Genomic DNA, 22,485 nt, shown 5'->3' on the forward strand with positions numbered 1-22,485 from the left:
GCCTTCCCCGACAGTACTGACTCAGCCCCAGCCTTCCCCGACAGTCACCTCTGATTGGCACAGGTGATTCCAGCAGCAGTGGAGGCAATGTCAGAGCATGGGGCACGTGGGGCACAGACATTGTTAACAAGCGGCACTGAAAGCGATCGCGCTATTGTAAAAAAAAAAAAAAAAAGACACGCCCGTGAGTGGTGTGCGCGCGCCACTGCGAGCCATATGTTTTCAATTATAGCTCCTGTGTCTGGGCACGATAATTGAAAATATATGGGCTTTGGTGCGCGTAACAGACACCAATAGACTATGGGCGGAGCAAAGTGCCCTCCTTTGGCCTATTGCGTGCTCTATTTAAAAAAACACGCACGCAAAGCTCAATAGCGAAACCCAAAAGGAAAAGCACACGCACGAGCTCGTGTGATTCCAGGGTCTGTTTTGGAACCCTCCACAAAAGGGCTCTCGCCTGCGTGAGCAGTGCTCTGCACTGCATCACTGGGGGTGAGCCCTAAAAATGACCTAACATCCAGGCATCCTTTACTTTAATACACATGCCTGGTATAGACTTAGTTTGAGCATAACTACAGTCCTTATTATTTGCATTGGTATATGGACATCAGTATATGACCTCGGTCTCCTTAAAAATGTTGGCATTTTGAGTTTATGGATGGCTTCACCTCCCCACATATATAAAAAAAAAAATCATTAAAAAGGAGAGGTATCAATCTTAGTTGACGGATATGAGTTAGGAATTCACATGCAGGGTGTCTCGGTCAAATAACACAAAATGTCAAGCACGTCCTATATAAGAAGTGCATGTCTTTATTTACATGATAGTTGAATAGGGCAGTGAAAGTAAGAATCCTCCTCCTCCCTCTAAAAAAACAATGAAGGAGGCTGCTCCTTATGGGGCTGAGATATACCCCCCCAAGCATGATTCTCATGTGTCTAGGCAGTATACATGTTATATCTTGGAGCTATCTGACCAATATTAAGTATACTGAAATAATAATCAGTCACTATTCCCTTTACAAGGTCCTAGGGGCATGTGGATCCACTAGGGTTTTGCGAAGCGATCTATAAATCGGATATTAATTTGGGGACTGAAGGGTGAGTCTCACAGGTGTGCTTGTGCTTAAAAACGGGACTAAAATTCCCATTGCCCTCTTCCAGTGTTGAGCTAATTTTTGGCAGTTCGAGGGCTTTGTGGGTGTTATTACACGTGGTTCAACAAGACAGTACTGCAGATGCAGCAGTTCAGCTGCCTGGTTGCTTACAGCACATGTACTCCAGTCTCCCTTTGAATAAATTGGCGGACTGCTTTATTCAGTGAGCATGCTATCATTGAACCCGCACTCAAGCCTTGAAAAATCATAAAATTACAGGTCTAGTAACTTGAATAATCCACTCGACCTAACTGTAATAAACGTGACCCGTAAATTGATCTCAGATTATGTGATCCTAGGCAAATAGTTTATTTTACAGTGCCTCCTTTTTCTTAATTATCACATTTGAGAGCACATTCAAATGTGAATTCAGCATTTCTGCTGTTTTAAAAAAAACCAACACACTTTTGTTTGATTAAATAGACTAAACGTTTGCTTCATGTATAATAATAATCTAGCCCATATGTAGGGAACATCTTATTCCTGACTTGACTTTACTTTCACTAATAGCATTGCAGGGCAGGGGTGTTTCTCAGTTCGTTTAAAAACGTAATTTAATGAATATATTAATGAGGCATAATGTGGTAGCGCACTGTTGTTTACGGACGGCAAATTACCCATTGAAATGGCCAAAAACGTTCCCTCTAACGTGCAGGTTTACTAATAAAACGATATAGTGAATAAATAAGAATATTTTAAATTTGGGTTTCAGCACACATTTATCATTTGCACATCACCAAGTAAGGTGTCCTGATTTATTTTCCTACTAGTAAAATATTTTGTTATCACACAATTACAAAAAATGGGCTTTTGTAACTACTGGAAAAAAAGACTGACACTCTACAGCCTTTCATATCCCATTCTTTGCACAGCATGTCAGACAGTTCATTTTATAAAATCCTGGAACTATGCAGTCAGAGAAAGAAAAGAAATTGTAGGAAGATGTAAACTGACTTCTGATCTCTGAACACAGAGCAAATATGACAAGATAAAAGTAAGAATTAAAGGCATCTTTATTGCTCCTTCACTTTCTGAGTGAACAAAACATCTGGTCTTTGTCAGCTCCCAGAACGGGCGAGTAGGCCCTAAATATAGCTCCCCCTGCTAAAATCTGCCTCGTCTTAGCAAGTGGGCGAGTAGATTTCTCAAGGCCTGTGCACTCCAAATGAAAACAGATTTGCTGGCCAATTCAACAAGCATTGGCATAACCAATAGGTCTCGCCTTTGGGACCTTCTAAGTGTTTAGTTGCATAACTAAACACTTATAAGGTCCCAAAAGCGAGACCTATTGGCTATGCCAATGCTTGTTTTAACTGCTGCAATCTATTGAAGCCTCACGGAGAACATTAAAGCGGCCGTGCGGCCCCGAAAGTGATCGTGATCAAACATCAAAGCGGCCGAGAAAGTGAAAGTAATCGCGGTGACGCCCGCGCACATGCACTGTAGGTCTAGGCTGGCCTGGTAGCACTTTTTGGAGCCCTCACAAAATGTCTTGCCAGACCAGCACATGCGCTGGGTTAGGCGAGACCTAAAAAGCAGTTGGGATGCCCACAGACACATTTGTTTGGAGGTGGATACTTTATTCCTATTGCCTGGAGTGTTCACCACGCCTCTTCACCCAGTGGTGCTTGAACGATTTTTAGAGTGCGAGTGCTGGCTAGTGGTGCAGCTTCACCTTAGTCCTGTGGATTTTAAACTGTTATGTGGTTAACAAGGAAGCAAATGTAAAAAATGCCAAATCCATTTCAAGTGAGAGTGGCTACTCTTGTCATCTTTCCTTCGACTGGTTTGAAAAGAAATAGGGAATAAAAGAGAATTTTTAAGCAAATTTTCCCAGGACATAAATACAGCTTGGTGTGAAATGCACTTTCATAGCGCACATTCTATTTCTAAAATTCTGTTTGATGACTGTACTGATTTTACTATGTTAAAGAAACAATGGTTCACTAGGATTTTAATCTATACAGCAAAGAAAACGTGTTCCTCGTAGTCCAGGACCAAGGGTGTATCCAATCTTAAAATAGCAAAGCATATAATGAAGACAGGCTGAGAGAGATCTGTTCTTTTGCAATTAATGTATTCATTGCATGTTTTAAATCCAATGTATACTTGTTTGCATATAGAGGATCTGGTGTTCATGCTTTTAGTGAAGAAGAGGTACAGTTAGGGGTGACCGAATGAACAAAAAAAATAGTGCATCACTATTACAAAGACACATGACTCCTTTTGTACACATTTTATAACACTATGGTAGGAATCTACATAGGATAGGACTGTTGTCGATGGCGTTTCGACCTAGTTTAAATTGAGGTCATCATCAGGGCGGTAGGAAGAACGATCAGTATTTGGTATGGGGGGGAGAAAGCAAGCGTTGCAATCCTAAATAGTGGGCGGAAGCACAGATAGGGTGTCTGTCACTTGGTAATCTATGGGCTACAGCAGAGGGACCCTGAATTTACAAAATGTGTGTAGGAAATATCAGGGAAATATAATCAAAAAAACAACAAAACTATCCTACACCTATATATTTGAATTTTAAGGCTATAAGTCCATATGAATAAAGTAATACCCACAGACTAGGTGTACAAAAATATATATGACAAAGTCATTTAATACATTTTTTTTCATTTTTTCTGAAAGACTGTTATTTATCTATTTAACATAAAAAATGAATTACAACATTTAGACAAAATCATTGTGTCAACAACAAAACACCATGTCAACGGAGGTATAAATGCAAAACAATAGTGATAAACATCAAAACATCATACAAAACCAACAAAGGTACAAAAAAGGTACATATAAAGCAATACAATTTTTATATAAAAACAGTTCATCATAAAAAGTGCAATCAAGTGTAACCGCCAAGACAAGCGCCAACGCGCGTTTCGGAGCTAAACAGTATATTTGGCTCCTTCCTCAGGGCGTGTAAGGTAGGTCTTTCAGGCGACAGCACATACTACGCACATATCCTTGACAAGCGTCTGGTGGTGTAGAAGTTGACAAAATTTCAAAGTTTGTAACCATAAGTTTTTAGCGTATTGGGTTACTGGGAAAACATCCAGCATAAGATAGCTAATCTAGTGAGCTATCTGGAGTTGTGATGTCGACAATTTTAAATTCCGCCGTTTCGGGTGCCTCCACTGGTTAGGAGGCTCATTATGAAGTAGTGTAACCAATCTGCTTCGATAGAGATAAAATAAGCATCCTAATATCTGAATAAGCAGATTAACACGTCTAGCGGGTACGGCGGTGTCCATGCAATTGGTAAAGATCTTTACCAATTGCATGGACACCGCCGTACCCGCTAGACGTGTTAATCTGCTTATTCAGATATTTCATCGATTTACCCTATTAGGATGCTTATAAGACGGGGATCACTCTACGGGTCGGAATAATTACAGACTCCTCTGGTTCTATTCCTCATTTTATCTCTATCGAAGCAGATTGGTTACACTACTTCATAATGAGCCTCCTAACCAGTGGAGGCACCCGAAACGGCGGAATTTAAAATTGTCGACATCACAACTCCAGATAGCTCACTAGATTAGCTATCTTATGCTGGATGTTTTCCCAGTAACCCAATACGCTAAAAACTTATGGTTACAAACTTTGAAATTTTGTCAACTTCTACACCACCAGACGCTTGTCAAGGATATGTGCGTAGTATGTGCTGTCGCCTGAAAGACCTACCTTACACGCCCTGAGGAAGGAGCCAAATATACTGTTTAGCTCCGAAACGCGCGTTGGCGCTTGTCTTGGCGGTTACACTTGATTGCACTTTTTATGATGAACTGTTTTTATATAAAAATTGTATTGCTTTATATGTACCTTTTTTGTACCTTTGTTGGTTTTGTATGATGTTTTGATGTTTATCACTATTGTTTTGCATTTATACCTCCGTTGACATGGTGTTTTGTTGTTGACACAATGATTTTGTCTAAATGTTGTAATTCATTTTTTATGTTAAATAGATAAATAACAGTCTTTCAGAAAAAATGAAAAAAAATTTATTAAATGACTTTGTCATATATATTTTTGTACACCTAGTCTGTGGGTATTACTTTATTCATATGGACTTATAGCCTTAAAATTCAAATATATAGGTGTAGGATAGTTTTGTTGTTTTTTTGTCTGTCACTTGGTACCCTTATTGAAGAATTACAGATGTACTCCTCTTCCCACATGGAGTGCTATGGGACATAGCAATTACTGAAGTAGATAATGATCCTTGAGGACAGCCGGCCTGTGGAAGGGACTGTAGCATAAGCTGACTTTTCCTGGCATGGTTCCACGATATGTGAGGAATCCCCTGGTTTGGCACAGCTTTGTGACCTAGGCAGGCGGGAATTGAATCTGGAAGCAAAGCTACAATGTGCAATGCCGGCTCCTGAGTAGGACAGTACCATATCTGACCTGCTGCCTTTGTGCCTCGGATTAAATCAGCGGTGATTCCCACTTCACACAGCCAATGGTAGCTACCTTGACCGAGGCATTGCACGCTTCAGCTTTGCTTCCAGATTCAGTTCCCTCCTGCCTACGCCGCAAAGATATTCCTACCACGGGATTCAGACATATATCTTGGAACTTGGAAATCTAAAAAGGCTGCTATTTTTGTTATCAGTGCTGTGTTTGTCCAAATTGGGTGCTCCTGTAGTTGGGCAGGAGTCATTTTGCTGCTATTGTTGGGGGCAGTGAGCGCAGATAGAGTCGCATGACTTGTGTTTTACTGCAAAAGCAGATGCTAAAACAATGATTTAAACCATTGGTGAACGATTACTCCTCGTGTGCCTCACCTGCTCTTCAAGATGGAACTGAAGTGAGGTTGGCAAGTTGGGATGAACCAGGGCTGCATACAGTAGTTGAAAGAAACGAGACAACATATTTGGCAACAAAATAGAAGACCAGTACAGTGTAAAGGAAGTGCACTTACATGAGAAGTGTAAATAACCACATGTAGTAGAAACATAATAGAAAGCTGTTGATGGTAGCTGTTGGATCACATGGATAAGAACACCGTAATCACACCAGGCACTTTCACCATAACGATCAGTGACGTATCTATCTCATTTTTATGTACTTAGCAAATCTTCCTCCAAGTGAACACCTCTGGTCCGGGTGGAAGCACAGCACTTACCGTGTTGTCAAAATGTGGTAGAAAGGAAAACATTGAGTTGGGTGCATTGAAACAACAATTTATTGCAAGAGTACATCAGTTCAAACAGGAGCTTACGAAAGACGCTGGGATAGTGGCAGATCAAAGAAACAAAGTGAAGAGATGGCATTCCATGCTGGCCACAGTAAACCGCTCCGATTCTAAAATTTGAAAAAGACACCTACAAACAATATGCAAGATATAAAGGAATAAGAGCAATGACAACAGTAAGGATTATACATCTTCCACCCCAAGAGTCCGAAACCTCGTAGCACCACCAAATACTTGTCCGCTCATGCATGGAATGTTTGCTGGGCGTAAGAATACTACCTATGCCTTACTAGGGCAGTAGTGACACAGTGACGAAATCGAGCTGAATTGCAGTTCCTGAAGTCTCGCACCCTCTGTGGTACGCACTATCCGGCCCACGCAGATGTTGTACTCCAAAACCCGTGACAAAAGAGTAAGCAGAGGTATGTTTAATCAGCATGGTCCCTTAAATCCAACTGTCATAACACATCCTATTGATGGAGAAACTGCACGGCTATCCCACACTCTGAACAACAGAAAGCATTCTGCATGAATGTAGAAAACATACTATTTCTGAAGTTGAGTAGCAAGTTACATGTGGAAACACAACACTTCAGTGCACATTTAACCACTCTGCAGACATTCCACACACTTCTATCTTGCATTACAACATTACGCAGATTCTCCTTAACAGCCTTAAGAGGATTATTAAGATTGGAACACCCTTTTCTAATAAAACTGAGTTTTGGGACCCTCAACCATTTTCCCACCACAAAATCATGCTGACGCACACCAAAATTGCAATCCTATTTGAACATCACGCACATCTGTTTATTCACCAATTTCAGTAACCACTTCATACCGTATTCCAAAACCGGCACTCATGAGCTACTTCTTGCACCGCCATGGGCATCACTTTAAGGCAGGCTGTCTGCCGTTGAGAATTCTGAAAGGACTGCTCTCTGTCGAGCTGTGGGGTGTAATACAAATCAAATACAATTTGGTCCTTAGGACCCTAATATGCTATCTTTTAAAATGTTCTACTAATCCATTACAGTGGAGAGAGTACAACGCAGCTGTAATGTTTGATGTCATACATAGCTAAGAACACTTTCATCTTTGAAGACGTGTGTTGTTCCATGTTTGTCACTAGGAAATTCTGTTTCACTGTGCTATAAAACATCTGTAAAAAAAAACCCCAAAAAAGTACATTACAGAAGGTTGACACTTGCAACATCTGGCTACTTTGAATTAAGGTTGTCAAAACAAGGGCACACTGCAAGGCGACTGGCAACCTCTTACAAGTTCCTGAAAATGTTTGTCTACTTTCTCCTACAGCATTTCAGATTAGGGAACCGGCGTAAGAGGAGCTGGTTTGGCTTTCAACACCTTTTCGGTGCAGTTAAATCTTTCTCACCGTCCAGGTTATCAGAAATATGGCAAGACATCACCAGGTATTTCCTTGTGGTTTGGCAATCTCTTCTGCACTCAAGATTTAACAGATGCCACACTGTCCTCTTCATATACCCCTACAGAACTCCCTGAATTCTCACAAGGCATCCTAGACAAGCATTCTGACCTCACTTTCAGCTTACCAGGACCATATCCAACATTAAAACTGTACTCTTGCTGTCTAGGTATCAAACTGCAAATCCATGAATTAGAATCCCAGCCTCCACCCAGAGACCGAATTCCCACCAGTGGTTTGTGGCCTGTTTGCAAAATTAAACTGCCCCAGATGTAGTTCTTACAGTTTTCCATTGCCCACACCCAAGTCAAAAGTAGCTTCTCCTATTTTTTCAGTACAGATTAGAGCCCTCCTAGCAAAAGCCACATTCACTTCCTGCAACTTGAAAAAGCACCACTCCCACACCAAACAAAAGCGCGTCTACTTTGACAATGCATCACTTCTCCTCACAAAAAGGTTTCAGTATCAAAGCATTTTAATTTCCTTCTCGACTCTCTCAGATGCTCCCTATTACTCATCTCCTTTATGCACCAACTGTTGGAGTGGTTAAATTTTTTCAGTAAAATTACTAACAAACTTGCTATAATATTCACACGAACTTTAGAACAACATAGCTTTTCTTTGTTGTCATGAGCAGGCACTCCCAGATTAACTTCCACAATAGATTATTTCGGTACATCCCTATCACCTGACGTGGGGTGACCCAAATAGTCAACTTTCTCACAAAATAGTTAGCTCTTTCTTTTTTTAACGTAAGCCCCTTTTCCTTCAAAGTTTTATATACAACTTCAATGAGTCTCTGCTGTTTTCTTGGGGCAAATTAGACTGTCATCTTAGAAACATTTATTCAATATTTGATATCCCTGAATAGTTGAAACATAGGGCCAGATGTGCATAGCTTTTTTGAGGTCATAAACGACACAATTCACAGAATCGGGTCATTTGCGACTGCAAAAATGCGATTTTTAATGTACAAAGGCCCGATCTGCAATTTTGTAACCTATTAGCAAATCTCGTATTGGGGTTGCGATTCAGTATTAGGAAGGGTGTGTTTAGGGCGCCCCTTCCTAATACCAAATCACAATGGTATGTGTGAATGTTTTGCTAACAAAATGTGGTTGCAAAACATTCGCATATTATCACCTACCTCAAGTAGGTAGTAACCGATTTGCAAAAGGGAAGGGGACCCCTTCTTTTTGTAAATGTTAGTAAAAACAAAGCATTTCATTTTTCTATTTGAAACGCATCCTGTTTCCCTTTAAGGAAAACAGGTTGCATTAGAAAATAAAATGATAATTGCTATATTGAAAAGCAATCACAGACATGGTGGTCTGCAGACTGCTGCAGTCCGCCATCCCTTTGATTTTTTGCGATTCCCAATGGGCCACAAACCAAGACCTACCTTGTGAATATTAATGAGGTAGGTCTATTTGCGACCCACTGGGAATCGCAAACTGTGTTAAACACCCAGTACAGTTCAAAAGTCTTTATTCGGTTTGAGACAAACCATAAAAGTACATATATGTAAAATACAAGCAATTTAAAAATGCAGTCATTTTCATAAGTTAAAATAACAGCCTGCATACAATATATCCAAAAGACTTTCATATAATGGAAGGTGACTTTGTGCATTAAAAACCATCAATACAATTACTTTTTCTCTAATTTTGGATAAAATACAAAACGCTTATGCTGCAATACCATATAAGTACTAGCAAATAAATGGAACCAGACAATTTTCAGTAAAAAGAATGCTCAAAAGATGCGAGTCATTATTTCCCAACAATTCTCCTGCAGTTCAGAGATCATGATGTATCTATAAATGGTTTGACATACCGGTCAGTCTGAAGTAGCTGCAAAGACTCCTATGCCTCTTTACATTTCAGAATCTTTAAATTTCTCAACAGAGGTCTTAATACAGTTTTGCGCTTTTCTGTGTACAGCTCACAAAAGAATAACAGACGGAGATGAGTTTGGGAAACTGAGTTGTACGGATACGGAGACAGTTTTTTGTTATACACATTTGAAGGATTGCATTGTGTCGCAATTGCATTTATATAGCACTTAAACTACCCCTGACGAGGCATCGAAGGGCTTTTTTGGAGAGTAGCACGCTCTTTTGGAACTCAGAAAGGATTAATGGTGAATTAGTATAGTGAAAATATGAAAGTAATTTGAGTGGTGGATATTAATCAGTTATTTGGATTCAGAAGGATAGCGGAGGGATAGAAGAGGGAAAAAGGTTTGCATTTATATAGCGCTTGCTACCCTTGATGTGTTGTTGAAGCACTTTTTTGGCGAGTAGCATGCTATTTCGAAACCCGGGAAAGTTTAGTGGTGAATTAGTATAGTGAAAATTGGAAAGTAATTTGAATATATAAGTCACCAGAAAACATTTGTTCATGGGTGTTTGTAATTACCAAATAGCGGTTTGCAAAAAGTTGCTATTTAGTAATCGCAAACAGGCCTGTAGTACTTTGAAATAGAGAAGTCCGAGGTAACCCAAACGCATCCTCTGCGTGTTGGTAGGCAGAATGAAGATCCATAATGGAATACAATTTTGCACATTCCAGAGTTACAACTAATATGTTAATGTTAGATAAAGGATGACAGTTGATTGAAAATATTCACATGTAGCGCTCTCAAATCTACACTAGTCTCATCATGTGATATGATTTGCTGGCCAAAACTAAGGGAGGCAATGTATCCAGGACCTCACTTATTTTCTTCCTCAGCTGCCCTCAATTTCTGTCTCTTACCGGTCACGGACCATCTTTCAGTGCTATTGTGTATGTGTGTACCCCTTCAACTCTCCAAGTTTCTGTGAAAAACTGCCCACTGCCCATTCCCCACATTTCAATTCTTTTACAACTAACACCTGTTCTTTACTTCGGGGATTCAACACTCTCCCTAGCTTTCTCTGGTCTTTCTACCTCAACACATTTACTCATTTGAGTGCTTCATAAAGATATGAAGGTCTGTATTACAGCTCTTTGAATACCAAGTTGATTCTGTAAAACCTAATCGGATCAGTAGTGCACCCATCAAAAGCATATGTAAATAAGTTTGAAGGCTCTAACTCTTTAGGTTTATTAACCTTCCAAATTGTTAGAAGAATAACTGCTTTGTAATGATAGTTCAAGGAGAACAGGATCTTCAATTTACACAGATTTTTTGCTTAAAGCAGTTACTATGCATGCCGATGGTCCAGTGGGTTATCCTTTATTATCACATTTGTTAGAACCCTTTCCTCCTTTTAAAAACAATTAGGAGCCAACATCACCCCAAAGCATTAGAAATTCAGCTCGTCTCTTCACTAATTGTAAAAAGACATTGCACCCATACTGCCCACTTTTCCTTTGAAATTTGTATTATTCTATTTCACTTCTTCACACACTCTAACAAAATGTCCCACTTTGCCACAGTTCTTAGTCTTGCCTCACCGCAGAACAAAATGTGAACAAAGACACACAGCTACTACATACGCACCAATAACACAAAATTTCTTCCCCTTAAAAGGGTTTTCATTGCTATTATTAGTATCGTTGATAAATCACCCAATGCCCACAGTTTCGCTTTTTTTTTTTATTTCTCACATTAGCAATATTTTGGTATCTGATTATCTTTCATGGGTCCAAAGTTACAAGACATGGAATGAGCTCTGAGAGAAGTCAGGGATTCATCAAACATTTGTCCTTCCATTTGGTCCCCGGTATAAAACGTTTACCCATCGAGCATTAAACTGAACTAGGACTTTAACCTACCTTCAGTCTTAATAACGCATCATCAGACTCATTGATATCTCTTTGTCCTTCTTTGGGAATATCTGGGTTAGAGTTGTGTAAAGTGTTTTAGAGTTCTGTAAACGGTTCTCTTGGTCTTCAATACTTCCTTAACTTCCACTTTAACTGCTTGTTGCAGTTTCTGAGAGACAATCTTTGGATTAAATCCTCCTGTGAAGTTTGCACAGACTCCTCCTCAGACATTGTGGCCTTGTCTTCACTCCACTCCCTCTGTTCACTGTATAAATTGTTAAAATATATATTTCCCTCTCTTTTAATTTCATTTAAATAATCTCTCACTGTGTCACCATATTCCTGCATCGCACTTGCTTCAGAAGTCAACTGCCGACACAGCGCATTGCCCAGTAACCGAACAGCTGATTTCAACGTGTGAGCCCTGCCCAAGCGCTTTCATGCATTTCTACGAAATAAGCTGCAATTCCTACTGAAACCACCGTACTTCATCTGCATTCCTCCCAATAGAGTGAAACCGAACCATTCCGGCTGCTGATACGGTCTATGCCGGACACACGTAATATAACAGCGTACCACGCTAGACAGTTCTAGTCTTTTTTGCACTGCTTGGCTGAGACAGAACTGAAATGCCTTCAAGAGCAGAGCACACAAATCGCCAAGTAAGGCCTTTTATAGATATATTTTTTTAAGCAGTTTACACGATCTGCTTAAACTTAAACTAAACTGTTTAATCTCGTAAAACAAACCTCATGAAGTATAGATGCTGGTAATGAGGACCAACGTGGCACATTAAAATTTCACAACCAATGAACCCTCAAACCCATAAATTGGGTTTATAAACTGTTACATTATTCATAAACTCTACAATCCTAGATAAAAATGATCACTATAAAAAATGATCTCTCAACACTATCATAGAGCTCTGAGTAATACTTATCTGCTCAGAAGCAGCAAACAAAAGAGGAAGAACATGGAAGTCCGGGAGATTTATATGGACTTGAGAGTAATGTTTTCATTGTGATGTAGTTTGCGTTTGGTAGTTGGAACATTTGATGGTTGCTGCTCAGAGGGAATAAAATTGCGATTCTTTTTACAGTAAACCTTTAAGTGTCCACATTCCTCTAACTATTCTTTCAATCAGGCCAGCCTCTGGCCCAACCAGAACCTTGCAGAGCCACTGTTTTACTATCCGGTTTGTAATAAACCTCAAAGAACATTCCATAACAGATTGTGAAGTATTGCATGCATTCATTCTTTATTCTACAGTTGTATGTTACACCACATCAATGTAATCGCTCACAACAGCCTGTTTCAGTGGCAAAAATAGTTCCATCATCAGGTCTCAACTACACCTCTGGAACCTCCCGAGCATGTAATGGAGAAAGTGCAAAAACCTGCTTCTACTGTATCATTAAGTTCCAGATGATAATTTGAATCTGGAGCACAGCTGAACAGACTCGCAGACTGGATGGTCCACTGTTGAGCAGGCTACTGCATCAGAGGTTCTGATGTTGACCTGTTCATGGCATACAGACATTTGCTGTCCTCTAACCCCAACTTCCTTTTTCATAGTGATATTGTATAACACCTGACATACTATATAGTATTTCTCCTTTTCTTTTTCTCTCTCCACTGTCTTTCTTTGTGTCCCTGTCTTTAGTGTTTCACTTCCTCTTCTGACTGAGAAAATGGCTGCTTTTTGGTCAGATCACCATTCTTTATTGAGTTCAAAAGGCTGAAAATCCCTAATCTTGTCGAAAATTGTCATGTTTCTAGGGGAGAAAACTGAACCCGAAAGAAACCCCCCAATACTTTATCACAACAGTCGAGCACGATCAACAGGCAGCTGCAATTGTGGACGGAAGCAGGCTCCTCGTGACGACCCCTTTGATATCCGAGCAGCCAATTATGAATTCTACCAGGTATGGCAGTGGTTATTTTCAAATTAAGTGAAGGTTTTTATTAAAACTGTTCAGCCTTTGAGTTTAATGCCTTGGCAAGGAAGGGATAACCTAGATCACATAATGCAAATCTTAAAAATTATATCGGCACTTGAAGTGGAAATGTAGTCTGACAATTTAAGATTGTACACGCACATTGGCTTTAAATGTTTAGGAACGGAGTTGATACAAGGTTGAGGAGCCAGCGGGACCTGCAAATCCCATCCTAGTACTCCTCTCCTTGCTATTTTGGGAGTACTCCAGACTGTTTAGATAGAAAACATGTTGTTCAGTCCCTTATTGAGCCAGAGTCCCTGTGCGAGTTTCTCATTTCCAGGATTTACTATAACACTATTACCTAGTGGGGACCATTTCATTGTGTGTTCTTACTACGAATTTTAGAACATGCATTCCTATTTCATGCTTCTATTTTCTCTTTCCCCTAGTGTCCCGATGTTTTCCAATTGTGTATTTATCAACTTTGCTAATAACTAGAATTTTGTTAATATTCACTTTAGTTTCATATCCTGCATCATTGCACTTCTAGTTTGTTTTCAACATGTGTCTTTTGCTTTTTCTGTGAGTACATTCTTGATTCTGATGTAGCATGAAGAGGTTTCTGCATCTTTGTACTCTCGTCAGTACCGACTCTGTATAGATGCGTTACAGGTCTTTACCTTGCCTTTTAGTGTGTGTGTTGGGGTCAGTTTGTGTCAGAATGTTAGTCTGTTACATTGGTTTAAAGGTTTCCAATATTTGTTGGGGTCCGGTATGAACTGTAATTGCATTGCAGTTATGGAAGAAACAAGGAAAAGTTGAACATATGCTAAAACCGAGGAAAAATATTTATTTCCACAGAAAGCAAATGGAACAAATGGTTTTTCTGTGGATTTATCCTGACAAACCAATAACGTTTCTCCATAATGAGTTAAGAGTGAGAGAGAAGATATGTTCTCTTAAGTGCTACAGAATATGAATATGCACCTACCACCGAAGAAACTAAATTGCCATTAGGATGCACATATATACATCAAAATGCTTGACATTGTAGTGCATTTTCAATATAGGCCGTGAGGCTTTTCTTAGGTTCTTTTGGCAGTTTGGGCAACTGGACGCTGTCCTGGGTGGGCACTGGTGTTTACCCCTGGTTTTCCACAGGGTAATACTATTGCACTCTATTTGGATCACCAAATTACCCACTTTGGGGCCCTTGACTCTCTAAAGGTGACAAGTTTAGGCTTACTCTGGAAGGTGGTGAGGGTTAGAAATCCAGATCCAGTGTTACACAATAAGTTCTACTCTATAACATCACTGTCCAGTCAGTAATTTCCCTTTTAAGAACTGATATTGTTATATCAGTTGAATGAGCACAGAAGACAATCAGGAGGCAGGTTTACTCCTTTATAACCTCAACAGTACAATTTCCTTTAAGTTCACTTATCCTTCACACACTCCACATGCATACACATACATAAAGACAATCCTGAAGGGAGCACAAAATGACGGGATATTTTAATACTCATAAATTCAATTTAATAAAGCATTCGATAAAATATGCATTGTTACACATTAAAAACAAAAATGTAAAAGGCCCCTCTCTCTGTATTTTACTAATTTTTCACGCAGCGCATTTCGGTTGCACAAGGGGGAGAGCAGCGCAGTGCCATATCTACTAAGATTGTCCTGCTGCTGTCATCACCTGTGCTGGCACACTTATTCGAGTGCCTTGTGTGACGTGCAAGCCCGCACCATGGCCCAGATAAATTTACTATGCAATTCATATGTTGTGAATAATTTGAATGATGAAATTCTATAATTATATTATATCATGAAATGATGAAATTATAATAATATTATCATTAGGAAAGACACCAGTGAATGGCTTAAGTATGTGCAATATGCTTCATTTACGTTGTGGTTTTAAGGGTTGTTACTTTGGTATATAAGTTCCTAAGCATTGCATTTGGTGTGCGAGTTGTGATTTGCATAGCTTTTCTGTAAGTTATGGATTGCATAACACCCCACCCTTCCTTGAGCAGTGGTGAGGCTGAGCCCAAATCAGATGAACATTTGTTAGAAAAGTTTTGTGCAGGTTCATCAGCTGAGCAGCAAGAAACCAGCCTCTCCCGGTACTACCAGCGGGAGGGGTGCTGTCTGAGTCACTGCACATACATTGTCGCCCACCGTCCAGCTTGACCAGGTGGCCTGAGTGAGTAAGTTAGTGCTCAGTGACCTTGTCTGCCATCTGAAGTTCGGCCCACCCATCTTTTTCTCTGACCTGAGGAGGGCCGAGTTGAATTTTCTCCTGACTAGCTAACCGCCATGTGTTCTGAGCAGGATGTGATGCTCTGCTAGTAGGAGTAATGATTTATTATTTTAAATAAATAATTTTAGTATGGATTGGCTGTCGGTTGTCCACCTTTCCATTACTGCTTGCAGCACACTTTGAATTGTGCGAGCCCGCTTTGTGTGTTCAATTAAATAATGCACTAGAGCAGGTAACATTTGAAAGATTTTTCGAGGCCTGAAAATATTATAAACCCCTCTGTAGTGAAAATTTCATTAGATTGTACGTAGCTTTGTAAGGAACGAGAAAAATATGAAACTCAACCATATTACGCTGATCATTCAAAGCTCTTAGCAAATAGCATAAGATTGTGAAGTTAGAATGTCGCGTGCATGCATACGGCTCTGCTAAAATGTTCTACTGTGCAAATAAAAAGAGGAAATATCAAAAATAATCCATGCTATTGAAAAGCCACAGCTTGATTCTATAAAAGCAAACTCCCAGGAAAAAAATAAGATTGTGCCTATTTCAGTCTCGCCAAAAATTATGATCTCAAATACCCAAGTAGGAAAACATCGACTACAACATGTACCTCCATGAAAGCGTGCATTACTAATTAAACTTACATTCTTCACAATACATCTGGATTTCAACAGCGTAGTCAGTCTTGCAACCACTTTTAAAATGTGTGCGCCTATGACTTCATTGTGGCTCCCAACCCAAAGACCAGAAACTAAACATATTATTTTTCTCGTGCACATGCTGCCCTAAATGATTTAATTCTCCACTCTAAAGGGATAACGCAAATCCATGAACACGCCTGCCTCTGCAACCTAACCACTCATCATTTGCAACCTTCCACCAGCCACTCATGTCTATAGTAAATAAAAATGTGACGTAATATAGGGCTGCTGCTTTTATCATCAGAGTCCTGGTCTTCCTCTTCTCTTCACTTCTGCACCAGACCGTGCTGAGATTTTAATTTACCTCTACAGCATACCCATCCTAGGCTTCAAGCTACCTTTGTGTTCCCTTGCACAGAAGTGTATCTGTTGACTGTGTGTTAAGATACATGAATACCCGAATTTAGAGGGTAGAAATATAAACTAATGTATATCACCCTTTAAATAAAGATTCATGAAAAACAATCCGACTGTACAAAACGAAAGGCATTTTAAAATACCAAATTTGTATGTTTATAGTTTATTAATTTATTGGACTCGTTTTAGTTGCCAGTTAATTACTGTAGCTTGTCGTTTTCTTGCTGCTCTCATGTCTCAACTGTGTCAATTCTCTTGGAGCTTACAATTATTGGTTTTGATGAAAGTTTTTTTTTCCAGCTGCTAGAGGAAAAATGCTGCGGAAAACTGGACCACATCAATTTCCCAATATTCCAGCCCAGCACGCCGGATCCAGCACCGGCCAAAGACGAGGAGCCAGAGTCCACCCAAGAAGGAGAGCTTGAGAAAATGAAAGAAAAGGAGCCGCAGACTCAGGGGGAGAGCACCAGCTTGAGCCTTGCTCTCAGCCTAGGGCAGTCCATGGAAAGTTTGGGCACTTACCCAGTAGATCCGCAAGCTGGTGGTGATAACGCAGAAGCCCATGGGCAGGGGGTGGAAGCCAAAAGCGAGAAAAGACCGAGTTTAATAGATCGGCAGGCATCTACCATAGAGTATCTGCCTGGTATGCTGCATTCTAATTGCCCCAAAGGTCTGCTTCCCAAATTCTCCAGCTGGTCCCTTCTGAAACTTGGCTCTGCCAAGTCCTACAATTTTCATACAGGACTGGATCAGCTGGGATTCATTCCGGGGTCTAACTACCTGATGCCATGGGACATTGTTATCAGGACACGGGCCGAAGAAGAGGGAGATTTAGACACAAATTCTTGGCCGGCTCCAAACAAGGCTGTACCAGGGAAGCGAAATGCTGTTGTCATGGGCAGAGGAAGGAGGAGGGACGATATTGCCCGGGCCTTTGTAGGCTTCGAGTATGAAGACTCTCGTGGCAGAAGAGTCATGTCTTCTGGACCTGACAAAATAATGAAGGTCATGGGAAGCGGGCCAAAGGAATCTGCCATAAAAGCGCTTAACACGGACATGCCGCTTTATATTCTGTCGCCATCCCAGGGTCGAGGCCTCAAACCACACTATGCTCAGCTCATGAGAATTTTCGTTGTGGTGCCTGATGCTCCATTACAAATCATACTTGCACCTCAGGTAAGATTCCTTGCACTATACAGATCTGCTTGTAAGTATCTTTTGATCACACAGTATTGTGAAAATGTTATTATTAAAATGTATTCCCAAATCGTGGATGGAATTATGAGCATTACTGTTTACGATGCTTAAACGATTAGGTACGTGTAGGTCATATTTTCAGTTGACAATCAATGTGTTCTGAAGTTCAAGTCTTGGTTCACAATTGACCCAGTTAGTCAGCAGGTACTAGAAAAAGCACAAGACCAGAAGCTTGGTGTAGCAACAAAGAGCTTTACACTCGCCCTCCTTCTGTGAGTCACATAGGAGTAGATGATGTTAAGAATAAAATTGTTTGGAGGTGGCACTTCTAATAGCACGGGTAATGATTAGTTGTTGTTTATACGCATGTGATGATGTTTGGAAATGTGGTGCTCCAGAACGGCTGTATCAATTTTAGTTGCAGAAAAGCCGAATACTAAGTATATTCTTGGGCAGAAACTGAGAGTATTGGTGAACTGCACTGCAGTGTAATTGTGCGCACCTACTGGAGTGTAGCGGAACTTAAGACAATAAGCTTGTAGTTAGGTGACTCCACATATTCAAATCACAGTAGGACAGTATCCATCTTAGGCAGCGAAAATGAATACTTTTAAAACCGAAATTTGTAGTATCTAGTTTGCAGCATCTGGTGTTATAGATCATTTGCTATGCGCTGTCCTGATATTTATGGTTGTTTTCAGAATAATGCAGGTTGTTTTTTTCAAAGCTTTAGTTTCGGTTTCAAATCTGCATCGAATGATTTCTGATCATGTTCCCAGAAACCCACAGTGTATCAGGACACAAACTCTACCATCAATTCACGTTTTCCATCATTGGGTTTAGTAAGACTGCGCACTTGGTGAAAACCATGTTGATTCTGGAGAATATTCATTAACGAAGATTGCTTTCAAGACAACCATTAGATGGCAGGCTGTGTGACGATGACTCTGATCTGAATGAACATGGAAAAGGGCCTTTTCAATGTTGTCGTTATTGTTTAACTTAGTTTACTTCTATCTATCATCATAGACTCTAATTTATGCTTACCAAGATATCGCAACAAATCCAGGTTTTAGACATTTCTGATATTTTGATGTAAAACACTATTTGCCAGATTAGGGATAGCTGCCAGTTATATCACTCCACAAAGTAAAAAAAATAACCTCAACAAATTGGGAAGAAAAGAAGAATATGATCCATCCAGGATTAATGACTTGGATGAAGGTGATCAATACTGGGCAAATATAGCTCCTAAATCTACAAAACAAAGCAAGGGATGTTACACCTAATGAACGAAATTTGACTGATTGCAAGATTGTCCTCCAAAACGCAATTGAATGCCCGAGGATGAGCTGCCTCAACCACAGGACTGGCTCTGAGGCCACATTCGAGAGCCGCATCTAGGTGTCTCTCATCCAATAGAAGGTCTAGAGTGCTTTGAATGACAAAGGTGCTTGATGTAAAACTTCACCAGTGACCATGAAAAATGAGAAGTAAGATGTAGGGAAATGCCTCTTTTTGTATGGTCACCCCCAAGTTTTTTTTGACTCGGAGTGCCCCAAGGCCTGCTAACTAGACCTCAGTGCCAGTCCCCTTACCCTAAAATGTTTGTCGAATTGGCTGTACCCAATTGGAAATGGCTAACTTACTTGAAAGTCCCTAGTAAATGGTACCCTGGGCATGTAAGTTAGAGGGATACCCCAGGGCTTGCAGCACTGATTGTGGCACCCTGGAGGTCCCTCAAGTAAAACCGGTCCCCCAGTCCGTCATTGCAGGCTGGTAGAGCAGCCGTGCACTGCTAGTCTGACTTGGCTATTCAAAGCAATGGCAATGTCACCACTTCCCCAGGACGTGTGTAAGTCACCCCTCTGGTGGGCCTATCGGGCCTAAAGACAGGGTGCAACGTAGGACACAGGCAGGACATGTACATGTCCGGACACTAAAACGCGCAACACTGTTGTTTTACTGTGGAAAGACTAGGTCGCCCAATTAAATACATGGTTAAACGATGACTCCTCAGCTGAGCTATCTCCTGAACAGTGTTACCATAGTGGGCGCTCCAAGGTATCTAACAACTTGTTACTTTAAGCCTAACTTGTATCTTAAGTCAAAATTAATGTAACATATTACAGTGTGCAGCTTTAGCAAAGCTGCCACTTTGTTGCCCTTAAAACTCCTGTGCCTTTAACAGGCACACCTGGAGCCTGGTCCTCAAGAGACGTGCTAATGACTCTCAGGAAGGAGAACAATGAGGGCATGTAGGCCGAGAGGTGTCACCTCCCTCCTGCAGGAGGCCACTTGGGTGTCAGCCACAAAAGGCAGGCTTCAAAGGTGAAGCCACCTTTGAAGGGCAGATGTGTAACCCCAAGGGGTATAACTGCCCTAGTGTTGAGGTAGACAGGCTGGCACGGGTGGCAGAAAGACAAAACCAGATGCGAAAACGGTTTACCCAGGGGCGTTTAGCCCCGAAATAGCCTCACCCTGGGGGTGGGTTAGGGAGATCTGAACAGTGAGAGAGGGGTCTCACCAGAGTGGGCAGAATGCTGCATTCTGCAACAGCCAGAAGCAACATCCACATGAAGTAGTCACCAGGTGGGAAGGAACCTGGTAGCCCATTGAGTGCCAGCCGCATCCTGCCCTGAGGCTGCTTTCTGAGCACAAAGGGAGCACCCCTGCACCCAGACCTCCATTCTTGACTTGGTAGAAAGACCGTCCTGCTGCACCGAGGGGCCAACAAAGAAAGGCTGTGGCAATTGGGACTTCAACTGCTGAGCCTGGTGGCTAGCAGGCAGAGGGACTGTACCTGTTGTGGCCTGTTCATAGAGAAGCCATTTCCAGAGTCCCGTCGAGCCATGAGAACTCTTAAGAACCAGCTGACTGGCCCCCTGTTCAAAGCACAGGACAACGGCAACAGCTGAAAAAGCCTGCTGGGGCAAGTTGGTAGCCCGGATTCTTCAAGCTGCTACCTCCGCCGCCGTGCAGCACTGAGGACCAAGGCCTGACTCAGAGTTTCACCTGAGTTCGCTGAACACGAGAGTGATGTCTGACAGTTGCTGGGACCCTCAGAAGGCAAGTTATCAACTCAGGAAAGGTTGGCCTGTGACCGCGATAACGGGGGACTAGTAGTCCAGTGGTGACTGGACTTCAGACAGACGGGAGAGGAATTCCTCACAATCTTTGTGGAACAAGGAATCCCTGCAGGCAAAACCCTGTCTACCAAGTCACATCCACAGCATCCTTAGAGCTTCTTCAGCATCCTTCATCCCTTTCATCAGGACCATTCCAGGGGAATCCATTTCAACATGGTTACACTGCCTGGAACTTCGGAGGGAATGTTTCTTCTGTGATAGTAACTATTCTTGAGGACCTTGCTGGCCCCTCTGACCAAATCCTTGCTGGAGTTGGTCACCCCAAATCCTTCTAACCAATCGCTTTGACACTTACCTAAGATTTCCTTGAAAATGTTTGTGTCCAGTTCATTGACTTTGCCAAGGCTTGTTCGCGGTTGAGTGAGTTGAGTTCCAGAGATAATTAAATTATCTCTGGAACTGTCCGTTGGATCTTTACTATGAAAATGCAGTCTATTGATGTCGGATTTCTTGAGGGTCGTGCCAATTTCTTCAATTATTTTGATACTGTTTAAATGCTTTACACTTGTTCCTTTGTGTAGGCCTTGCTGCTCCGTGCCACAGCGACCCAAGATAGGGCTGAGGGTTTTGCAGATGAAGCCCAAGGGTACTAAAGGGGTTGGTAAGTGTATTACATGGTGAGTTTGCACATCCACACCATATAATACACCCCAGTTCCTCACACAAGACAATAGTCAAAGGAGAATACATATTGACCCTATTACAGGTCATGTTAGAACATCCTCACCAGAATGTCACCCAGATCATCAACCCCTCTTAGATAGCCATTGAAAAACAGCAACACCATTTTCAGGAAGCTACAAGAACTGAAAGAAATAAAATTCAAACAAAGAGGGAGACTACTAATACCGAACTTTGCTTCTATAACTTTATCGCCATTTGTCCCACAGCAGACTGGTGGTAACGAGTGAGTGAAAGAAAAGGGGTGAGATCTTAGGGTGATTAAAGCAATGAAACTTGAATTCATACGTTGTAGATTCTGCTGCTGATGTACTACTGACTTGTTTTCTTAGGAAGTCTTCACAACTATGATACAATCTTGTCATAATGCTTTCTGTTTCAAAATAGTGATTTTATTTATCATAAAGTAACGTTTCCTCTTGAGGAATATGATCTCCTCACAGAAATACTGTTCAGACCTTCAAAAACGAAACCTTCCCATGTTGAAGACTTTTGAAATTAACATCTGACCCTAAATGTATAAATTCCTGTGCTATAAAACAGTTACAGGTCCTTTTCCTCCACCTTGCGCAACCATCCATCCAACAACCGTGGGAGTAGGGGAGACTGTGGTGATTGCCCTC

The 22,485-nt window shown here is 41.1% G+C and overlaps 1 protein-coding gene across 1 annotated transcript in view; it reads left to right on the plus strand.

Annotated features, from left to right (window-relative positions):
• Window positions 1–22,485, plus strand: part of SMG8 (SMG8 nonsense mediated mRNA decay factor) — an 80,620-nt gene that overhangs the window by 25,487 nt on the left and 32,648 nt on the right. Inside the window, exons 2-3 of the mRNA XM_085649384.1 lie at window positions 13,345–13,490; window positions 17,136–18,011. Of these exons, the coding sequence (XP_085505510.1) occupies window positions 13,345–13,490; window positions 17,136–18,011 (1,022 nt within the window). The remainder of the gene's footprint in view (window positions 1–13,344; window positions 13,491–17,135; window positions 18,012–22,485) is intronic.

The sequence above is a fragment of the Triturus cristatus genome, chromosome 3_2 (genome assembly GCF_964204655.1).
Source record: "Triturus cristatus chromosome 3_2, aTriCri1.1, whole genome shotgun sequence".
NCBI lineage: Eukaryota > Metazoa > Chordata > Amphibia > Caudata > Salamandridae > Triturus > Triturus cristatus.